The sequence below is a fragment of the Cydia fagiglandana genome, chromosome 5, assembly GCF_963556715.1.
Source record: "Cydia fagiglandana chromosome 5, ilCydFagi1.1, whole genome shotgun sequence".
NCBI classification, from domain to species: domain Eukaryota; kingdom Metazoa; phylum Arthropoda; class Insecta; order Lepidoptera; family Tortricidae; genus Cydia; species Cydia fagiglandana.
The window spans coordinates 20,439,791-20,463,107 of record NC_085936.1 but is presented as its reverse complement, the minus strand read 5'-3'; the positions used below and the strand labels follow the sequence as shown (position 1 = coordinate 20,463,107).

The window sequence follows — 23,317 nt, the reverse complement described above, 5'->3', positions numbered from 1 at the left end:
CATAATATTCTCTAGTATGTATTGAGATGCAACGGTAAGAATGTTAACTTCTTTGAATTTCTCTCTTAGGGATACTCGAGCGCCCAGTCCATAGATGGAACGTACAGCTCGTTTTTGCAGCACAAATATTGTCTGAATATCTGCCGCTTTTCCCCACAACAGAATTCCATAAGACATAACACTATGGAAGTAACTAAAGTATACCAGCCTGGCCGTCTCTACGTTTGTCAGCTGTTTGATTCTCCTCACTGCATAGGCTGCTGAACTAAGTTTTCCGGCTAGAGTGCCTATATGTGCATGCCATTGCAGTTTGGAGTCTAGAGTGACTCCCAGGAAAACAGTTCGGTCCTCAAATTCCAGCGTATCACCTTTTATTTTAATCTTGCTGTTATTTACCTGCTTGACGTTAGGTAGCGTAAACTTGATGCATTTGGTTTTCTTGGCGTTCAAAAGCAAATTGTTTGCCGTAAACCAGTTTACAATGGTAGATAGCGCGTCATTAATGCTCTCGAAGCTATTTTCCTTTCTGTCCACTTTAAATATAAGGGAAGTGTCATCTGCAAATAACACTATATCATGTCTATCTTGCACAACTTTTGGTAAGTCATTAATGTATACCAAGAACAGGAAGGGACCAAGAATTGAACCTTGAGGCACTCCGAGGGCTACCGGGGACCCCGCCGATTGAGTTCCATTAATAACTACTCGCTGAGTTCTATCCGAAAGGTACGATGAGACCAGGTCAAGGGCACTAGCTTTTATCCCATAGCGGCTTAATTTTCTCTTTAAATTTTCGTGATTAACGCAATCAAATGCCTTTGACAGATCACAGAAAATTCCAACAGCATCTTGAGCTTTTTCCCAAGCATCAAAGATGTGTTTTAGAAGTACCGCACCGGCGTCAGTAGTTGATCGACCTTTGGTGAAACCAAATTGATTGCTGTCAAGCAGTTTGTTTCTGTTGAAATGTGACAATAGTTGATTCAGAATAAGTTTCTCGAACACTTTGCTTAATGCCGGTAGTATTGAAATCGGTCTAAAGTTCGTGGGATCTGTTCTCGTTCCTGATTTAAACAGAGGGATAATTTTGCTATGTTTCATAATATCTGGAAAAATTCCAGCATCAATGCATCTGTTGAAAATCTCAGCTAAGTATGGTGTAATTGACTCAATGATGGAATCTAATACTTTGACAGACAGGCCCCAAAGATCTTCTGTTTTCTTTAAATTTAAAGACCTAAAAGTCTTAAGAACTATATTCGATGAGACATACGAAAATTTGAAGATTTCTGTACATTCTGCCACATTTGTCTTCAAAATTTCTTCAGCGACGTCTGGCGATGAATTAAGGGATCTTGTTGTTTCTACCGGGATATTCGAGAAAAACCGCTCAAAATGATCTGCCACTTCACGGTCGGAACTTACTAAAGTGTCAGCAATTCGTAGGTTGTAGTGCGGATCCTTCAGTTTACGTTTTCCAGTTTCATTACTGATAACTTGCCATACAGTTTTGACTTTATCGCTGGAATTTAGGATCTTTTTTGACAAATAATCGGCTTTAGCGGCGACACACAACATTTTAAAAGATTTAGAATAATTTTTGACGTACTCCAGAAATTCCGGTCTTTTATCAGTTGCCTTTAAATCATATAAGTCGTAGAGCCGGCGTCTTTTCTCGTGAATATCCGGTGTAGCCCAGTCGCTAAATTTAGTCTTAGCCTTGCCTTGCACCTTTTTCTGAATGAAACAGGCATCAAATTCCTTTTTAATACAATTAAACAACTCGGAACTCAAACAGTTAGGGTTTTCCTGGGTACATGAAAGACAACATAATTGTTTAGTAATATTACGATTGAATAAACCTAGGCGACTTTCGGAAATCGGCCTACACAAAGTGTCTTGAGGAATTTCTTCAGTTTTCCCGCTGAAAGAAGCTTTTAGTCCACAGTGGTCAGAACTTAGGTTGTTAATAACAGATTTACTAATCGCGTCATTATTACTAAAGATGTTATCTATACATGTAGCACTGGTTGCTGTGACTCGAGTGGGTTCACAAAATAAATTGACTAAGTTGAAGGATTTAAAAGTATTACTAAATACCTTCCACATAATGGCGAATTTTCTAGCAAATTAATATTGAAATCACCACATACAATTATATTTTTGTGACTTCCAAAAACACTACTAAGTACTTCATCTATGACCGATTCGAATAAGTTATAGTCTGCCGATGGGGGCCTGTACACGCATATAATTATAAATTGTTCCAATTCAACACAAGAAAGTTCTATAAGGCGTTCCACAGACATGTCAACAATGTCTTTACGCTCCTTACTTTTTAAATTATGTTTTACCATTATCAATGACCCGCCGCGATTGCAAGATCTCCTAAAAAATGAACTTACTATACTATGATTATTGAAATTAAACATAAATTCATGACCTTTAAGCCAGTGCTCAGTTATACAGAGAATGTCAATATTCGAGTACTGTATAAACAGATCAATTTCGTGTTCCTTACAGGTAAATCCTTGGATATTTTGATGAACTAAGTTCAATAAATTGGTTTTACTAAACATACTAGCATCACAGTGATCAATATGAACGGAGCCGGCTGGTGCACACGTTGTCGTAGCGATTAGTTTAAATTCAAATCACCAGGCGGCTCCATCTCAAACCCTACGCTACCAAGGCGTAAAATACTACGCGACTTAAGGTTATTAGACGCCGTGCTAGCCACGACGGGGTCTTCAATATTATATGCTAACAGGTTAGCACACTCTACAAGACATCTTCGCGGTAGGTAGGTCCTCTTATGGGGCATAACAAAATCTTCTATAAATTTATTCGTATCAAAATACGAAATCGTACTACTGTACAAGGAAAGGTTATACAATAAAGAATTGTAATGAAATACCCTCTTATTTACCTTGCTCGACATTCTATAAGGGAGCGCACAAATAATTATTTTAGCAACCTCTCCCCGGTCAATCGCCGACAGCGTAGCGGATAATTTTAAGATATCTCGCTTAGTACAGTCTAAACTATTTCCTAATAAAACTACAAGCGTCGAGTCGCGGTCAAACTCGCCCGCAGAAATAGATTCGATTAAACGATCGACAGAGGCGCTCGGGTGACAATGGTTGACGACGCCCTGCGACAAGCGCTGCGCCAGCAGCACGCCCAGGCCGGCGCCCACCTCGTCCGAGTACAGCAGCGTGCGGCGGCCGGCGGCGCGCGGGCGGCGCTGCGGCCGCGGCGGGGCCGCCCCGGACCCGAGGCGGGGCGGCGCTGGTGCTGGCGAGGGGAGGCCTGGCGGCGATGGAGCTGGCGAGACAGGGCTCGGCGGGGATGGCGCAGGCTCGACGTAGGTCAGCAGCGACAGAGCCAGCTTGACAAGGCTCGGCGGTGAAGGGGCCGGCTCGACGAGGCACGGCAGCGACGGAGTCGGCTCGGCTCGGCCCGGCCCCGATGGAACCTGCTCGGCTCGGCTCGGCGGTGACGATGGCGGCAGGGGCGCCGGATCCGCGACGCGAGGGGCGGGCTCGGAGTCGCCGCGCAGCTCGGGCGCGCGGGCGGCGCGCGACGCGAACAGGGCGCGCAGCGCGGGCGAGCCCGGCGCGGCCAGGGCGGCGCGCAGCGCGGGCGAGTCCGGCGCGGCGGGGCGGGGCGGGGGCCGCGGCGAGTCCATACGCAGAGTGTAGCCGCTCCCCGGTTCTAGAACATTATTCATAAAGGCTATGTATTCCTGTAACGCTTTACTTGACAGTTCGTCTCTATTATTTAAGTTTTTCAACTTTAATTCTAATTTTTCTAGTTCATCGGAGCGATGACTCAATTCTTCTACTGTCCGGTCTAGTTGGTATTGGCAGTTTAGAAGTTCATCGCTTAAGGCGACACTTGTAGCTGCTGCGCACATCTCCGCGCAGGATTGTCTGCGCGGTAAAGAAAAGTCTGCGCAACGTGTCATATAGAGAATTGTCATGGAAAAATAAAACTCAATATCAAGTGAATTTACATGTTTTAATTACGGCCCTTAAACACTGTTACATTTGGATTGTATCGTTTTGAATATTGAATTATGGCGTTTTAGCAAAAGTTTAGATTTCTTTATGAATCTACTGAGTTTTAAATATTTTTTTATTTTTTTGGATCCTTTCAGTGCGACTCTAATATCACTACTGCCTTCAATGTGCACAGAACTTTTTAAATCTACTGTTTCTACCATTGGGGAGAACCCTATGCTATCATCGACTGAATCTACATCAAAGCTATTAATTTCAGCAAAAATACTTAAATTATTGTCTCGCAGTCCGGAGTGGCCGGAGCAATACTTGCAACTATGTTTTGACTCTGACTCCTCCAGTTTGTAACACGGGTGTTTTGAAAGGGGGTAAAATAAATGATTGAAAAGCTCCGGCTTGTCTAAAATGGAAACAGCCATGTTAACAAAATAAAATTAAATCAATATAAAATAAAATAAACTAAATGGAAACCTTGCTGTAGGAAAGCTAAGAGGAGAAACAATTAAACAGATTTATATCTAACAAACTTTATTCCTAAACATTAGATATTACAAAAGCTCAGTGGTATAGCTGGGTCGCTACACAGGTTCATGTTATAAGGTTTACACCAATTAATTAATTACAAAAAACTAAATTTCGAAATACCTAAGTTTTATGCACCAGAACTTTCAAAACTTTAAATTAAAAAAACTACTTCTCTTCAAATACATTTTAAATTTGTAGCTGAGCGCAGATGCCCTACAAAATTCAAGGATGCATTGGACCGACCTCAAAACAGCTGCTGGAACTGGAGCAGCGGGGAGTGACCTCTCCTATCCCCGGGAAGCTGGCTGCTGACCTGGTTGGAGCCGGCCAGTGCAGATGGCGTGGGACAGATCCCACAGCATTTTAAAAGTTCCAAACATCTTCAAAATAAATTTCATAAGAAATCGAATTACTAATTATAGTCATAATTTATTTTATCAAATATCCAACAATTACAGCATTAAATAATTACACACGCGTAAAAGATATTTACTGACGTGTTATGCACCTATATGTAAACATACCTACTTAATTTTGTTTGAAGATAACAAACGTCACACTTTAGCAATTAAAGTTTTCTAACAGTTTCAAACACTTATTATACAGATAACGTGACAGACAAAGTCAATAATGAGTAGAGTTAATACTTTAGTCTGGATGTATTAGTTTATCTTCTATTCAGATAGTGATAACAACACTCGAGATGTCTTATCATTCGGCGAAATGCTTAAAACAGACGTCGGTGTTACAGTTTCTATTTGGCTGAAGTGCTGTCGACAGGTAAGTGTGATGAAATTATTAAAATAGTGAATGATGCATTATTGTTTTAAAAACAATAATACAATTGCGGATGGTAGTGGTCATCGCTTAAGATCGAGTGCGAACCTGACTCGCCGTACCGTACCGTGTAACAAGACTCGGTCATCCTCCGGTCCTTCACAGTGTGCGCTGTGCAGTTGTGGAACAAATTGCCGTTATCCCTTAGATAGTCCCAGTCGGTAGAATCACTCAAGATTAAATTGCATAAACTATGGCTATCCAATGACTTGTGTTCTGGTTGAGTACTAAGTATTTTTATTTAATTATGTTTATGTATATATTTATATTAGAATGTAGACTAAAGGTTTTAATTATTTACTTGAGTAATAATTGAACCTTATTTTACTTTTCTGTACATGTGTTCGTCTGTCATTTTCATTCGTCTATTCTCAATTGCTCAGAGGTTGACTGGAAGAGATCCCTTTTAGGGATAAGTTCGCCTTTGTACATTGTATACTTTCTTTTAATTGTATCTTAACCTGTCTTATGTACAATAAAGTGTTTACATACATACATACAATTAATAACAAACATAGGTATTAAAAAGAAACTACCTACCATGGAACTAAGGGAACTCCCAATTTATTTACCATTTGCATTCAAAATGATATTCGCTGTCGTCTGTCGCTGAAACTAGCTTCAAGGAACAACATCCTGCACAGACTCTGTGGTACATCCTGGGGAGCATCGGCCGATTGCTTGCGTTCCACTGGTTTAGCTTTGGTATACTCGGTAGCAGAATACTGTGCACCCGTTTGGTTAGAAAGCGCACACGTGGCGAAGATTGATACCAAGCTAAACGAAACGATGAGATGTATCTCGGGTACCATCAAGTCCACCCCCACACACTGGCTGCCAACACTATGCCATATAGCCCCGCCGCATCTGCGGAGGAAGTGTGCACTAAAAAGGGAAGCTGCAAAGATTGAGTCCGCTGCCTCACTACCCATTCATGTAGAGTTCTGCTACCCGCCACCTCAGCGCCTGAAGTCCCGAAACCCTTCATGTGTCGCTGCCCAGCAACTCCAGGGCTTCAACATTCCCGAGGCATGGAAAGACGAATGGGCCGCTGTAAATGCAGACTCAGGAATCGTGGACCCCACACGCCAGCTTTCAGGGTTCGATCTTCCTCGAAAACTATGGTGTCACCTTAACAGACTCAGAACGGGGCATGGGCGCTGTAATTATTTCCTAAACGAGTGGGGATGGAAAGATTCCGCCTTGTGTGAATGCGGCGAGGACATCCAAACAATTGAACACATCATCGAACGCTGCCCTTTGCACTCATACGCTACGTCTTACGTAGGCGAACAACGCGCGAAAGCGGCGCGGCGCGGCGCGGTGCGGCGCGGTGCGGCTAAATCAATCCTTTGATGCCCATTAGCGGAAGCAGTTATAAAGTTGACCCAAAAATTTTTTATTAAGCTATGAGCTTCATCACATATGTTCCTTGAGTAATTCTAAGCATTTCAAGCCTGGGAGCCAATAAGAAATGTGTGTCTACTCGGATTTGTAATGGATTCAAACTTTCAACCCCTTTTTAACCCTGTTAGGGGATGAATTTTACAAAACGCTGAAATTACTTTTCCTGTCTTTTAATAATATCCCCAAATACAAAGATTCAAGTCCCGCGTTCGAAAATTTTTTTGATATCCATACAAACTTTCAACTCCTTTTTCACCACCTTAGGGGATGAATTTTCAAAAACGCTGAAATTAGTTTTCTTGTATTTTAATAATATATCGTTTTACGAAGTTTCAAATTCCTAGCTTAAAATAAAACTTGAACCCCATACAAACTTTCATCCCCTTTTTAACCCCCTTAGGGGTTGAATTTCTCAAAATCGCTTCTTATCTCTTGTACACTTTATAAATGTAATCTAGTGTGCAAATTTCAACTTTCTATCTTTTGTAGTTTCGGCTCCGCGTAGCAAAAATCTCCAACCAAATTTTTCACCTTTTTACGTTTTTCTTGTAAAATTACTATGAAATTGAAAAAACAAATATCAGCAATGAATTCTACGTCTTTGGTTTATACGAAAATGATACCAAACTTGCCCTAGTACCCACCAGGATCAGAGTAGATTTTTTTTAAAGATGACGGATGGCGGCCGTCTTTGTACCCCACCCTCCCCCCCACTTCACGCTAGAAATGCTTAGAATTACTCAAATATCAGATGTGATGAAGCTCATAGCTTAATAAAATTTTTTTGGGTCATGTATGGCAGCGTTACATAACTGACTCCAGTACATAGAAGTGTCCTACGTAAGCGATCTCGATGCGAACGCGGCGCGGCGCGATTTGCACGCGAATGTCGGGCGGCGCGGCGCGGCGCGGCGCGGCGGCGGCGCGGCGAGACGCGGCACGGAAACAACAAACCGTTGTTGCGTATGGAAGTGTCCTAGGTGAGCGATTTTAACGCGATGGCGAAGCGGCGCGGCGGCGGCGCGGCGCGGCGCGGATCTGGCGCGATCAATCCATTTGATTTTTAGACGCGAGTATGACGCGGCTAGAGGCGTGGCGTATATAGAATTTACGGCTTTGATTTGATTAGTCAACTCCCGTTTGATTTCTTTATAGGTTTTTCCTGTATTCTATAGGCACAAAACTAAAAAATATTCAAATTCGCGGAAATTGGCATAAAATACTTAACACCAGTAGCGTCTATGGCACTTACGACTATTCTGAGTTCGCTGTAATTATTTTAATTTTTTTTAAGCTAATTGCGAAGTCTACAGCTCACAGAAAAGAGCAACTACTTTTGTTTTTAACCGCCTTAAAAAAAGGAGGTACTCAGTTTGACCTGAATGTATGACTCGCGTTTCTAGGGTTCCGTACATAATTCCGACTCACGCTTGACTTCACATTTTTAATAGGTTTTCCTGACATCTATAGGTAAAGAACTATTTTGTATATTTTAAAAAAAAAACTTTAGACCTACATAGTAGTTTTGGAGATAAAGAGGGGGAATGGTCATTATTTGGCTATTTTCTTTTAGTATTTGTTGTTATAGCGGCAACAGAAATACATCATCTGTGAAAATTTCAACTAGACAGTTGATGAGATTCATGGTTTCTCTATCACGGTTCATGAGATACAGCCTGGTGACAGACAGACGGACAGACGGACAGACGGACGGACGGACGGACGGACGGACGGACAGCGAAGTCTTAGTAATAGGGTCCCGTTTTACCCTTTGGGTACGGAACCCTAAAAACATGTCTATCTTTAGGTTACTAATGTACATATGTATGTATACCAAATTTCAACTTAATTAGTCCAGTAGTTTTCGACAAAATAGGCTGTGACAGACGGACAGACAGACAGACGCACGAGTGATCCTATAAGGGTTCCGTTTTTCCTTTTGAGGCACTTTCAAAAACCCAACCCGCTGAAAAGCACAAAATATTTTTTTATATACCCAGATCCCACCCCTATCCTTTTCCAGTCCCTATCCCGTCGTAAAGCCAATTTCTGCCAAAACGTAATTAATACCTAATAATAAGCAAATTAATAACCACCGGGGTAATTGTGTACTTAGTTTTTGAAGGCGGTGCCAAATCAAAATGCCAGTAAACCAAAATTTCAGACAACGAAGAACGCTGCACTTACTTCCATTAAAAGACATAGTTTACTCATAATTTAAATACGAATTTTCTAAGAAACCGTGTCTGTGTGCGGCCAAGGCGGTCGGGAGTGTCTCCCTAGCCGGACAAGGCCGCCGCGCCGCGCCGCTTCGCTGTGTGAGTAGGACACACCTATACGTATCAACGTTTTGTTTCTTCCTCACCGCGCCGCGCCGCGCCGCTTCGCTGTGTGAGTAGGACACACCTATACGTATCAACTTTTGTTTCTTCCTCGCCTCGCCGCGCCGCGCCGCGCCGCTTCGCTGTGTGAGTAGGACACACCTATACGTATCAACGTTTTGTTTCTTCCTCGCCGCGCCGCGCCGCCGCCGCGCCGCACCGCGCCGCGTTCGCGCGTTGTTCGCCTACGTAAGACGCTGCGATACACTGGAGCTAAAGAAGACCAGCTGCAACTCACACCCGATGCAACAGCGTGGCTCAACTGTTTAAATGTTGACTTATAAACTTTTAGAATTGTATTCCTCTGGATTCGTTTTATTATTTATATATTTCGCGATAAAACTGTAAAATTGTATATTGCCTATTTTGTAAAAACATTTATGCCATACGATTAAATAAATTCAAAATGATGTTTAAATTAAATTAAATAATTCTTTATTTCAGGCCTGTGGCCCATAAAAAGTTGTTAGTAACAATGCCTTAGTCTATGTTAGTATACAAACATTTAAAATAACAACTAAATTACAATTAAAATAACAATTAAATAAATTAATATATTTTACAACAGCCCGAGCATTATTTGCCTCCATTTGTTATAAATGGGGCAGTCGAACCTATACGCAAACAGTCCCAGGATGCTGTTGCTGCTGCTTCGAACGCGACTGAGCAAGGAGGCCACTTTCTTGCGGATGATGGCGTGGAACCCGTCCGTGTGCGCCTCCGCGAACATAGCTGATGCGCTACAGAACCGGGGCAGCTTCATCAGCATCCTGAAAATGTTGTTGTATTGTATGCGCAGAACATTAGCAGCCTTACGGGTGTATATCACCCACAGACTGCTCGCGTAAAAAGATTGGCAATATGCCTTAAAAAGTGCCACTTTAACCGGCTTAGAGCATCGAGCAAATCTGCGAGCAATCATGTTACCCCTGACTGCCAATGCTCTGCGCTCCCTTTCAAGGTCACTGTCATCTTTCAGGTCTTCGGTGACTACATGACCTAAATATTTAAATTTAGTCACCACCTTCAGTGCACTGCCGTTCAACTTAATGGGCGGAACATTCATCGGCTTTATTTTACCGCTCTTATATTTCCATCTTTAGTTTTTAATCTCTTATCAAAAAACTTTTGAATTTTTGAGATATTAAAATAAATAATACGCTTTGGATAAACTTTGAAACCTGGGTAATTTTGAAGATAGGGGCCCGATTCGGATTATGAAATAGACATCTATTAGACATCTTTAAGACATCACCAAGATACGATAACGATATATTTTTAAGATCTAACCTGTCAAATTTGACATTTGCGCGATTCTGGAGATACTTTTGAACGATTTCCACAAGATATGACTTAGAGATCTAATTCACATCTAATATATATCTTACTCTATCTAACGTAAAAGTGACATTAGTTGCCCGAATTGCGCTGCAAAAGAGAACTAGTTGATATCTAAACTATAACGTATCTAGAATGGATCTAGAACGTGTCGTCTCTTGTGAATATCTTGAAGTTCGAATACGGCAGTAGGTTATATCTACTAAATTAGAAGCACTTTCTACTGTTGCAACAGTAAGCAAGATGCCTTGATAAACCCTAAGTACAGTAGCGTGAGTGTTGCCAAATCATATTTAAAGTGCTTCTACTTTAGTAAATAGATATTTACAATTTTCAACATTACCTCGAAGGCAAAGTTAACCCATCCACCTTATAAGAACCATTTTAAAGTTATTTACGCATTTACGTTACCTTTATCTTAATTACATTAATTAACAGTTTATTGTCTTTATTTTAATGTCATCGATACGTAATTGTAAATCTCGTCAATCTTTTTCAGCCATGCTCCGTTGCTACTTAGCATTCCTAGGTGTCCTAACTGTCACAGCAGTTAGCGACACGAACTATAGACTCAACTCCCCCGTCAAGCCTTCCTCATACATCATAGCCATTACTCCGTACTTCGATACCAATGATGAAAGAGCCTTCACCTTTGACGGTGAAGTCAGCATAATGGTATCAACAGACACAAATACTAAACAAATCAAACTACATTCAGAAGATCTTATATTTACTGCTGATAATATTACAGTTACTAGTGGACAATTTGTTTTGCCATTAGATGAAACTAACCCTTTAGAGTTTGATACTAACTACACTTTTGCATATATAAACATGCAAAATGAGCTGCAAGCTGGAGTAGATTACAAGCTGAAGATTGTATATACGGGACCAATAAGAACAGATCTGAACGGGTTTTACAGAAACTATTACATCGAGAATGGAGTTAAAAAGTAAGTATTAAGTTTACTTTATTATTATGTAACATACATTTTATCCATTCGAAATTAGTAACGAATTTCCAATTCTTAACTTTTATGTGACTTTCTAGGAGTATCTCTATAAATACTTTAATACCTATTTACTTTGTGGAGCAAAGGTTGTGTTTGTTGATATTTATTTTGTCTAACAAATAATTTAAAATTTTGACGTAATGAAAAAAAAAGCAAAAAAAAAAAAACAGTCACCCATCCAAGTACTGACCACTCCCGACGTTGCTTAACTTTGGTCAAAAATCACGTTTGTTGTATGGAAGCCCCATTTAAATCTTTATTTTATTCTGTTTTTAGTATTTGTTGTTATAGCGGCAACAGAAATACATCATCTGTGAAAATTTCAACTGTCTAGCTATCACGGTTCGTGAGATACAGCCTGGTGACAGACGGACGGACGGACAGCGAAGTCTTAGTAATAGGGTCCCGTTTTACCCTTTGGGTACGGAACCCTAAAAAAATACTTACTCTATAAAAGGAAAAACTTATCGTAAATTTTATTGCACAGATGATGTTGCAAAATGTGCACTTGACACCAAAATTTGATAAACAAGTAGTTTTGATGACCAGATAACGCATATAGAACCACACAATCTCTTGAGATAAATACTTTGAAGAGTATCTTTTCTTGCGAAAACTCTTTTGTCCGTAAGTTTTAGATAAAGTCAGCCATAACAATTACAACTATAGGATAAATGCAACTCTAAGAATTCGAAAAGTGACTCCAGAATTAGAGCCACTTGTAGCCATGGAACACTTTAGCTCTAGACTTGTTTTTTTGTATTTTCAGAGTAGGTACCTAGTTGTATTTGCTTTATACTTAATTGCTTTTCCTGACTGCCTTTATTAGTTATTTTTATATGTTTATATATTATGAAACCCATGTGTAATATTTTGTATCATAGCTCTCTAACGGATAAACCGATTTCGATGCGTTTTTTTTTCGTGAAAGTGAGTTTCCTTGTGGTAGTTTTTAGTTATATTTGATAGAAATCGATCCAGTAGTTTAAAGAGTATCAGCTCTTTTTCATAATTATGTAAATAAGCAAGCCATTAGGTACAGTTGCCAAGTTTACACGAATCTAGTACTTGCTTGTAGCTCTGGTACAAGTGGTAAGGCATACGGCAAGGCGTGTTAATTTAAACCGAACGACCATAATTTCAAATTTCGAGCTCTTTTCATGAGTTTTCAAAATTACGCAATTAATTTTTGCTATGAAAACCATAATTATTTATTTATAATTCAAATCAAGCAACAAGGCCCATATTACAAATACCTTACGCTTACAGAATAACATACACCTAATAACCAATAATAAACCTATACCTATGTACACCTGTGTAATAATATACCTATGTATTTTATAAACTTAAAACTGAACACTATTTATGCGATAAAACGACATGGCTCCGTTGAATTATGATTTATGAAGTAAAAACAAAAACATGAGAGATTGAGAGCCCAAGAGCGACTGACTGACAGACATGATAAAATAACGTGGATTAGAGCTCCGTTCAAGATTTAAATAATCCTATTTTAATTAAATATGACAATGTCATATATTTAAAAAGCCACTAATCACTCCTTTTCATAATTAAAGATGCAAGCATTGTAATGCTGTATGCCCCTACGATTTACTGGCTCAGGTACATTTACTGGTTCGCGATCTCTCAATTCAGCTTTCGATAACATTGCTATTAATTTATCACTGGCGCCAGAAATAAAAGGTTACTTTATTTTCGGCGTTAACTATACAAGAAGCATAGTTTTAAAGGAGTCCTTATAACCCGGTTTTGGGTAGGCAGCTAGGCAGTAACGTTTCTAAAAATCCAAAACACTACAATGTCCTTGGGACTTAGGTACGAGGAAGATAATAATTATTTGTATAATTTAAAAAGTATAAAATGTGAACGCAACGTTTTGGCTACAGTAAAATGCTACCACATGCGTGCTACACTGGTAAGTAAACAAACAATCCACCATATTCCAGATGGCTAGGAGCAACACAAATGGAGCCAACACACGCAAGGAAGGTGTTCCCGTGTTTTGACGAGCCGGAATATAAAGCTATCTTCACACTAGTGATCGACCGGCCTGATTCTTACAAGCCTACGGTGGCCAACACGCATTTGGCAGATACGGTGCCGTTGTATGTACTAATATTAATTTTTAGAAATAGGTAAAGAAAAAGTTGAAAAACTCATTGTCTAGGGCCAGACTCGAACTCGCGAATACGCGATACGCGAGAAATATTTCATAATAGCAACAAATTATTCAATATAAACTGCTATATCTCTAGATGAATGATTAAGAATGTGAAGCAAATATAATACAATACAATTAGGTTTTAATATACCATCTCGTTATAAATAGAACCCGTAATAATGAAAAATTATAATTTACAGAGCCAACGGCTACACAAGAGAAATCTTCCACCCATCACCAAAAATGTCCTCCTACTTGGTAGCATTCCTGGTTTCCGAATTCGAGGGGCGATTAACAAATGACACACAATTTGGTGTCTACGCGAGACCAGACGCCATGAACCAAACCGACTACGCCTTTGACTTCGGCCTGAGAGTAGTCAATGCTTTGAGTGACTACTTCGGCATTGACTACTATTCTACGAACGCATATTTGAAGTTGGATCACGTGGGTTTGCCGGATTTCAGAGCTGGTGCTATGGAGAATTGGGGGTTGGTTAAGTACCGGTAAGTAATGAGTTGAACCATTGCGATAAACATTTGGATGAAGGCAGTGCTGGTGCAAGACCGCGCTATGTGAAAATTCTTGTACATAAGCTCCGAGTCTGTGGACGTCATGTAGCTGATTATGATAATGGAATAAAGTATCAAAAATGAGGATGTGTTGGTGCGCAACTTTGATCTGACTTTAACCTGTTAAATGCTTATTCTTAGCCTCATGTTTGTTTGTTTTCCACCGTATATATTTTCTTTACCCTCTCTTTTCATATTCTTCCTAACCAGAACTCGTGAAAGCTTGAAATCACTATCGTGTTTTTTTTGCGTTTAAAATGTATAAACATGAATTCTAAGAACATTATTCTTTCACAGCGAATCCCTCCTCCTATACGTGCCCGAAGAATCAACACCGTACTTCAAATACCGAGTGGCACAAATCATGGCTCACGAGACCACACACATGTGGTTCGGGGACCTGGTCACCTGCCACTGGTGGAGCAACACTTGGCTCAACGAGGGCTTCGCTGATTACTTCCAGGATTACATCACTGCACTTGTAAGTTACATCTACATACTTGAGAAACCTTGCGGGATCTATGGCATTTTGATGCTTTGAGCATTTCTAGACCATAAAACTCGGGCTCTTTGATCCGTCAGAAAGTTTGGCGCCCCTTCAGACATGATACTCTAAGAAACTTAACTGTTTATTGCCTGACCACAACACAAGGAGATATGTGCCCCAGTAGGCAGCAAGCCAGCATAGGGACATAAATGCTGATTCGAAAAAATCATTTTCAGATCGAACCAGACGTAGGATCAGCTGACCAGCTGGTCACCGGCTCAGTGTACGACGGCTACACCGCCGACGAGTCTCCAACCTCCCCCGCCATCACCAACAACAACGTCAACTCGCCCGCGGAGATCAGCCTCCATTTTGGAAAGATAACCTATCAGAAGGCTGGCTCTATCATTAGGATGGTGCACCATTTGGTTGGGGATGACGCGTTTAAATTGGGGCTACAGAGTTATTTGAAGGCTAAGTAAGATCATCTTGTTTTTTGGCTGAATGAAATCTAATAAATATTTCGATTTCAATCAAAGCCTATTAGGCGTTTCGCACACGGGGTAGTCCAAAAATACTAAAAATTATCAACTGTGGCGCAACTAAACGCTTCGGCACTTGTATTTTAAAATTACAGATCTCACACGATGCAATCTATCTTAAAAGTTTTGCTAGCATTATCGGGTTTGTAAGAAAAGCCTTGCTATTAAAAAAAATGTTATCGACACCCTTCACTTATATTATTTCTAAACTAAATTATCTGATAATGTTATACTAATTTAGATCGGATTAATTGGCCGGCATTAACAATTTTAATAACATCTTCCTTATTGTATAATTAATTGAAAAAATTTATTCTGTTTTCAGCCAATTTGAGGTTGGCTATCCAGAAAACCTTTACACCGCTCTACACCAAGAAGTCATCAACGCTAATGCTTTTGCGGATTACCCTGGATTTAATATCGTGGATGTAATGGGACAATGGATAGCAAAGGCTGGTCATCCTATCCTGACTGTCAACATTGACTATGAAAATGAAACAGCAACGTTAACCCAGGTAGGTACATATGAACCTGGCCAATTCAGCTTTTCACATAAATATTCTGGGATCAGAACCGAAGAAGAGGGCCTACCGCGAACATTGTAAACTCGAAAAATATATCTGCCTCTCTATGATATCGCTCTGATTGCATGTTCGAGCTATATAAAGAGGTACAGCGGTACAGCCTCAGATATGAGGCAGAGGTGCTGGACATATTAAACTTATAATATTATACTTTTTATCGTGTAGTAGTGTGAAAAACTAAATACATGCCAGTTGTTGAGTATTAACTTTAACTATCTTATCATGTCGATGAACATCAATAATGAAAGTTAAATACCTAGTAAAACTTATACTTTTCAGAAACGTTTCTACATAGACTCATCACACCAATCGAACGAAACCTACCCCATCCCCATCACATACACCACAGAGCTCGTCAACGATTTCACCAACACCAAACCAGCTTTCATTATGAACGAGGAATCGCAGGAATTAAATCTGACCGGAATTAGTGAATCCCATCCTTGGATCATCTTCAATATACAAGAAACTGGTAAGATATATATTAATAATAGTCTGACAAACTAATTCCCCAGTAGATAGGGAGCGAAATTTAAAACTTGTGGGGTAGATGAACCCATTGAGCCATTATTTTTAATTACTTAGTTGTCTTTTCCTACTGACGCAATTGGATGGCCAAACTGCTTCCTAAAGACGTATATTTTATACAAGTTAATAATTATGTATTAATTTCTGTTTCATAAAGGTTTTTATAGAGTCAATTACGATGAACATTCGTGGCAACTGATTGCAAATGCTTTAAAAGGAAACGCAAGAGAACAGATTCATCATCTTAATCGAGCCAAGGTAAGTAATAGTTACCTAGTATGTAATTATTTAATAGATATAAAACTGTTTTATTCGGTCTATCCTGTCGTCATTGTTTCACCGGATGGTCTCATCGGAAGATCAGCGCTGGAAGTCGCCAGCAACATGCTGAGTTGAGACTATTTCGTGGCACTTTCAGCTTTTTTATGTTTCTCTGCTTGTATAATTTTCTTTTTTGTGTTTGTGCTCACGAATAAAAATACTTATTTCTATTCTATTCTATTTCTAGCTAACACAGCCGTTTATGAATAACGTAATTATACTTTAAATTCTAATTTTCTCCAAGAAAATTAGTTTGATTTTCTCATAGGTTACTAATTAAATCATCTGAATACACGTCTTCCGAGTTGTAGCAGAAAATGCTATCCGTATAAACATTGTTTAGGGCGTGAAATGATCCATTATATCTAAAACAGAAAGGTGGTCTTGGTCTATTTTGGTATCAACTGTCGCTATAAAATGAACTAACTTATTATCGTGAAATACGAGTTTGTCTAACAATTTCCCCCTCTGTCAGATCTCGTTAAATACAACATGCGTCATCTATTTTTAAATGAGCATCTGAGCTGCATACATCGCGCTAATATTAAAAATGTTCGTTTATTTATACTTCCTCCTTTTACTGACCTTGGCTTAGAAAACTCACTATTTTACAGATCGTGAATGATTTATTCGCCTTTGTTTATGCCGATGAAGTGAAGTTTGACCGGCTGTTCCAAGTATTGGAGTTTTTGTCTGATGAAACTGACTATTCAGTATGGTATGCTGCTATACAAGGCTTGAACAAATTGAGGGCATCTTACTTGGGATCAGATGCTCAAGCAGATATTGAGGTTAGTATATTTAAACTTATGTCTACCATTTCACACTTGTTATCAACAATTCCAGTGGTTTCAAATAAGCATATAATTTTATTAGCTGCTTTTAAGTACGAGAGTACGACAATGGTGCTAACAGCGAATATACCGTTCATTCAAGTAATATTAATTAATTGTTTACATGTGTGACTAAGTATTATCATCTATACTGGCACATCATCTGTAAATACATCTCATCTTTACCGCCCAACCTCCAAAACATCTTTTCACAATCATCATTATCATTTATCACCCATCTGGTGTCACATAACCATAATTATAAGATTTCATTAGTGCATCTAGGTATTCTCATTTGTTTTAACTTCTAGAAATATGCGCTCAAACTCCTAGATGGGATCATCAACAATCTGGGTTATGACGTCAGAACCACAGACAGCTTCGTCACACTTAGGAACCGCATGCAAGTCTTGGAGTTCGCATGCAAGTTAGGTCATCAAGGTTGCATTGATAAATCTGTGGAACTCTTCGAGAATTTCAAGGAAACTGGCGTTGAGTGAGTAAACTAACTACACATTGTAAATAAATTAAGTTTTTATTTTTATTTTACCACGTCGGTGGCATACAAACATACAGCTCGCCTGAAGGTAACCACAGCCTAGTGCTAGCGAATCCAAAGTGAGAAAATTATGATTGATAATGTAGAGTACCCAGTGAAGGACCGCCCGTATTTTGACGAGTAGTTTTAAGATATAAATATCTTTAAGAAACCTGCAAAATTTGGGACTGTGTAGGAATAATATATGTAAATCATTCCACTTTATCTATTGACATAAAACTAAGCATACTAGGTACTTTAATCGTATGGTTGTGCTGTATAGAGCAGAAAAAAATATTTCCAAAGAAATACAAAAGATGACTACTGCTAAAGTTGAAAAATTAAGTCAGACAAGACAAGAAATCATACAGTCAGCAGCAGAAATTGCTAAGCGGGCGAGGTGTTCAAAATTACCTTGACACGCTCTTATTCTCTTAACAATAAAATCGCGGCAAGATCATTTTGAACGCCTTACCCATTTAGCAACTTCTGCTGCTGACCGTGCATAGACAAGAGGTTAATCATCACTATCCTTCACCAGAGTTCCGCCCAGCTTGCGACCAGTGACATACTGCAACGGACTACGTCACGGCGACGGCGACGATTACGATTTCCTGTACCAACGCATGAAGACCACGAACGTGGCTAATGAGGCCTGGGTTATTGGAGACGCTCTGGGATGCTCCAATGATGAGGATAAGCTGAGGAGGTATAAAAAGTTGTCAGTAGCTGTGACTTAGAAACCCCATCTATAGTTACTGATTAGAGTTCTGCTCATATTGAAATACAGTAGCAGATGTAATTTCTTACCAGTCAGTTACGGTGACTGCTAAAGTTATTGGCCAGTTTACACGGTGTAACATGAGGAAACCGAATAATTTTAACCACGCATTTCTGAGGTCAAAAGAAGTAAAAAATGTAATATGAGTTTAGGTGAATTTCGCCAAAAAAAATTTTTTTTGTTTTGTTTTTTAAATTTTTTGAATGTATTTGTACATAAAAAATAAATGTTATAGGTAAACTTGTCACTTAAAATTGATTTTTACATTTTTTTTTCGTATAACCTACTTTTTGCAAAGTGTTACTTGGCATTTTTTGACATCTATCAATAAGGATATTTAGATTACGTCCCATAGCAGCAACATCACCATCAAAAAGGCCTTTAACACTAAATAACAATAAAAACTTGTTTTTTTTTTTTAATTAATAATATCTCTGAAACTAGGCGTATTTCAAAAAAGTTTATAGGACATTTTTGTCTCTAAATATGATCAGGAATATGCTGTTAAAATTATTCGGTTTACTCATGTTACACCGTGTATAGTAATTGACCAGTCCTTACAAATCAGAAACAAACAAGCCAATTGATACTTTATTCTTCAGAGCGGATATCTGTATAGGTACTGGCTTAAAACTATAGCAGTCACCCTACGTCTGCAATCGATACTAAACTAAACTAATTTTTAGATAAAGGATAAATGCATTTAATTACAGCTATCTAGTATCAATGTTGGAAGAAAACAGCCCGATCAGAACGCAGGATCTAGCAACGCCGTTGGCCAGCATTTTAGGCAACTACGAACATGTCCACGTTGTTCTAGAAGAATTGAAACAGAACTATACTCTCTGGACCACCATGTAAGTAATATTATCATGTTCATCATAATCATCATCATTATATCAGCCAGAGGACGTCCACGTCCACTGCTGGACATTGGACATAGGCCTCCCCCAAAGAGTGCCACAATGACCGGTCTCGCGCCATCCACATCCAGCGGACTCCCGCGACCTTTACCAGGTCATCAGTCCAGTTATCATATATATCAATATGTTTAATATACTTTTCATCGCACTAATAGCTTATAAAACGTGGTATTTCACGCAGGTTTAGCGGGATTTTTTAGCCAATTTTATTCATTAGAGATTCAAGTTTTTTATGTGTAAAGATTTCCGAAATTTTACCTAATTCCATAAGTTTCTTATATCACTTATGGCTTTATTTTTTCTAAGCAACTGTGTAACATGGAAAATAGGTATTAAAATTGCAAACTCGAGATATAAAAAGCCTCTGTCGTTAATCGTAAATGCTTAAAATTGGAGACAAAACTAAAATAAATGTTACGGCATCCATTTCCTTATCCATCATGATTAGCTTCTATGCAATATAAAAGTATAGCTCTTAATGCTTTGGATTTACGACCGAAATACCACTTTACGAAAACGCTAATAGCTTAATCAATCAGGTATAAAAATAAATGACGTGCGGGCACGTTTCAATTTAGATTCTTCTACCGCTTTGAGGGAGATCGGGAATAAAGATTAAATAGGTACCTATAATCAATACCTTTACAAATACCTTTTTAATTTTTAGCTTTAGTTTATAGTTGTAGTTAATTTTAGTTTTGTATTCATTTTATAACACTTATTTTACAATAAATGAGTTTTCCACCATCAATATGTAAATTGACATTATGTATAATACGGGAATGTGTTTTTGTATAATGTGCAATTATGTACCTAAGAAACGCAAGGAGTTAATATTATAAATTTAAAGTATTTCACTAGTTTAAATGAAATTTGGTATGGAGATAGTTTGAGACTTGAGGAAGGACATGGGAGATTTTATCAATGGTCATCATCATCGCGACGCAGACGAAGTCGTGAATAAAAGCTTATACGAGTAGTTTGTACTACAAACTTTGTAGTATTCATTTCATTATTCAGGTCTGCACTTTAAGACATACGATTAAACTTTGTGTGACTTTAAGTATAATTAACTTAACTTATCCCTTAATGAACTTATCCCTTTTAGGGATAAGTTCGCCTTTGTACATAACATTTTTATTTTTGTTTTGTTTTTGTCCATTTTATGTAAACCTGTTTATGTGCAATAAAGTGACATACATACATACATACATAATTAAGTGATTTGAATTTGTTTTTAGTTTGACCAGAAACTATTTTGTTTGTTAAACAGATATCCTTCAATGGACACCATTCTTGGAACAGTTGCTTCCGCCCTCCATACAGAAGCAGAATTTATAGAGGTTTGTATAAATTCTATTCATACACATTGCTACTTTCGTCCATACTGTAACAAATCAGTACCCGTATCATAGGTCACTGTCAGTGTCAACACTACTTCTCGCTCGCACTAATATGTCAGGACGAGCGAGATGCATGCACTAGCGTGAACGTAACTTACTATGCATCTCGCTTTATGTCAGTGCTAAACTGGTGGTCAGCCACAAAGGGGCTCAACGTAAAATTGTCTCACCTAAGCCAATGTTGTGAAAAATTCACACAATTATGAGAGAAGAACCAGCTAGCACAATATGAATTTCACTGCCAATCTCACGCCACGATTCAAATGCCAAGCTTATTAGGTACGTAAGCAGGATACTGGAGTTTTTCGGTCACATAGCCAGAAAAGGTCATAATCTTGAACAACTCATAGTCACTGGCAAGGTTGATGGCAAACGACCTAGATGCCGTAGCCCAACAAGATGGGCAGATCAAGTTCGTTCTACCCTGGACACCCAACTGCATGTCGCGCTTCACGATGCCAAAACCAAACACAGATGGCGGGGCACCATCAAAGAAGCTGATTCCACCGGGATTTCACGACCCACAGCAATTAAGAACACGACGCGAGGAGGAGGATAACATAACCCTTGTTATGTGGGCACGGCTAGGTCATGAGCTTTCCACGTGACATGGCTGTCCTCCCGTGTCATCTTTCCCTAATTTGTCCCAAATGACCGTCAAACAATACTCGAACGACGTCCGCAAACATTCATTAGCCACGCTCGCTAATCGGCGGAAACCCGCAACCCTTTTACTGGGTCACGACTATTTGCATATCCCGAATCAACAGGCTATCTACTCGTATTCGCCTTGTCTGACTTTGTCAACTTCTGTCTTAACGACTTTGTTAATTTGCTTTCAAAATGCCTTTCTTGCCGGCTTTCTCAATGTCAAGACCGAATTTGCAAACTGGACGCATGCCAAAATGTAGAATTTGAATGTCATTGGGATTTACGGTTTTTGCAATAACAAAAATAATAACAAATAAAATCATACTTTCTTTTTCTTTGACAAAACAATGACTCACCTATTTTACAAGCTTTTATTAACCATGCAATGTTTGTATGTATGTATGTTCCGGTCAAATCTTGCAAGCTCAATTAAACCCACTACCCACTGAAACTTCACGTACATAATTAGGTATATAGATTGGCTGACAATGCATTAAGTAGTATCATGGAGCTGATCTGACGATAGACACAGGAAGTGGCTATAGGAACTCTGTGATAAAACAACGCAACCTAATTGTGTTTAGGTTTGGTAGAATTGTTTCGATAAGTTTTAGTAGTCTGTTGAAAAGTATAGTCAGCGATAAAAACTTATTAAAAATATTTGTTTTTTACATAAAACAGTGACATCATAAAAACAGACGTGAAAATACTCACTCTAACACATGCTGGCGAGTAACGCCAATTGCTACTTTTACTATCACACAAATGACCATATTAACCACTTTTGACATTGAATGCACAGTAGGTCAGCTTACAATTAGCAATTAACTCATTTGTACCTATTATAAATTAGCTTGGACATGAGCATAAATTAATTTGTCCACTATTTCAATTACCGCAAAATAATATGTCCTTGCGTATTTCGCCCCTTTCTGGTGTACAGCATGTCATTTCATTTCATGTTTAGTATTTTGATGTATCCAACATTAACCTTATATATTTCACCGGAAGCTTGACTGGTGAAGAATGTATTGTAGCATTAAGTCCGCCTTTTCTATAATTGTGTTTTGTTTAGTGAAATAAAGGTTAAATAAATTAAATGAATAACTAAACCTTGTCTATAGTCCCAGACGTTGATAATTGATCCTTTAACCATGATAAGATGTTTTATAATGGTTTTCTGAGCTCTGATGCTAAATTTAAATTGTTTCTTTTTTTTTCAGTTCGAAACGTGGCTATCAGGCTGCCAGTGCGGCGCACAAGCGCTAACCAGCGCAAAAACCGCCCTAGACCAGGCCAGGGCGGCCACAAAATGGGCCGACAACCACAAGCAGGATATAATGGGTAGTCTGAGAAACCACGCTTTAGTGGTTACCCCATCTTTGTATATTGTCTTCGGTGTTGCGACTGCTATGATTTGTAGATATTAAATATATTTATAGG

The 23,317-nt window shown here is 39.0% G+C and overlaps 1 protein-coding gene across 1 annotated transcript; it reads left to right on the top strand.

The window, feature by feature from the left end:
- The first annotated feature begins 5,241 nt into the window (after window positions 1–5,241).
- Window positions 5,242–23,317, top strand: LOC134664633 (membrane alanyl aminopeptidase-like). The gene is made up of 15 exons (XM_063521369.1): window positions 5,242–5,330; window positions 11,013–11,466; window positions 13,497–13,655; window positions 13,912–14,217; window positions 14,581–14,764; window positions 15,007–15,248; window positions 15,638–15,827; window positions 16,176–16,368; window positions 16,582–16,682; window positions 17,360–17,536; window positions 17,890–18,074; window positions 18,658–18,825; window positions 19,611–19,754; window positions 21,094–21,163; window positions 23,098–23,317. Exons 2-15 carry the CDS (start codon window positions 11,015–11,017, stop codon window positions 23,302–23,304), a joined length of 2,778 nt encoding a protein of 925 aa, XP_063377439.1. The 5' UTR covers window positions 5,242–5,330; window positions 11,013–11,014; the 3' UTR covers window positions 23,305–23,317.

What these genes read in the sequence shown, in the direction of transcription:
- LOC134664633 (XM_063521369.1), top strand. Translation starts at nt 11,015, where the DNA reads ATGCTCCGTTGCTACTTAGCATTCCTAGGTGTCCTAACTGTCACAGCA. An exon ending in ATCGAGAATGGAGTTAAAAA is followed by an intron (nt 11,467 to 13,496) that starts GTAAGTATTAAG and finishes ACCATATTCCAG; the next exon opens with ATGGCTAGGAGCAACACAAA. An exon ending in AGGATTACATCACTGCACTT is followed by an intron (nt 14,765 to 15,006) that starts GTAAGTTACATC and finishes AATCATTTTCAG; the next exon opens with ATCGAACCAGACGTAGGATC.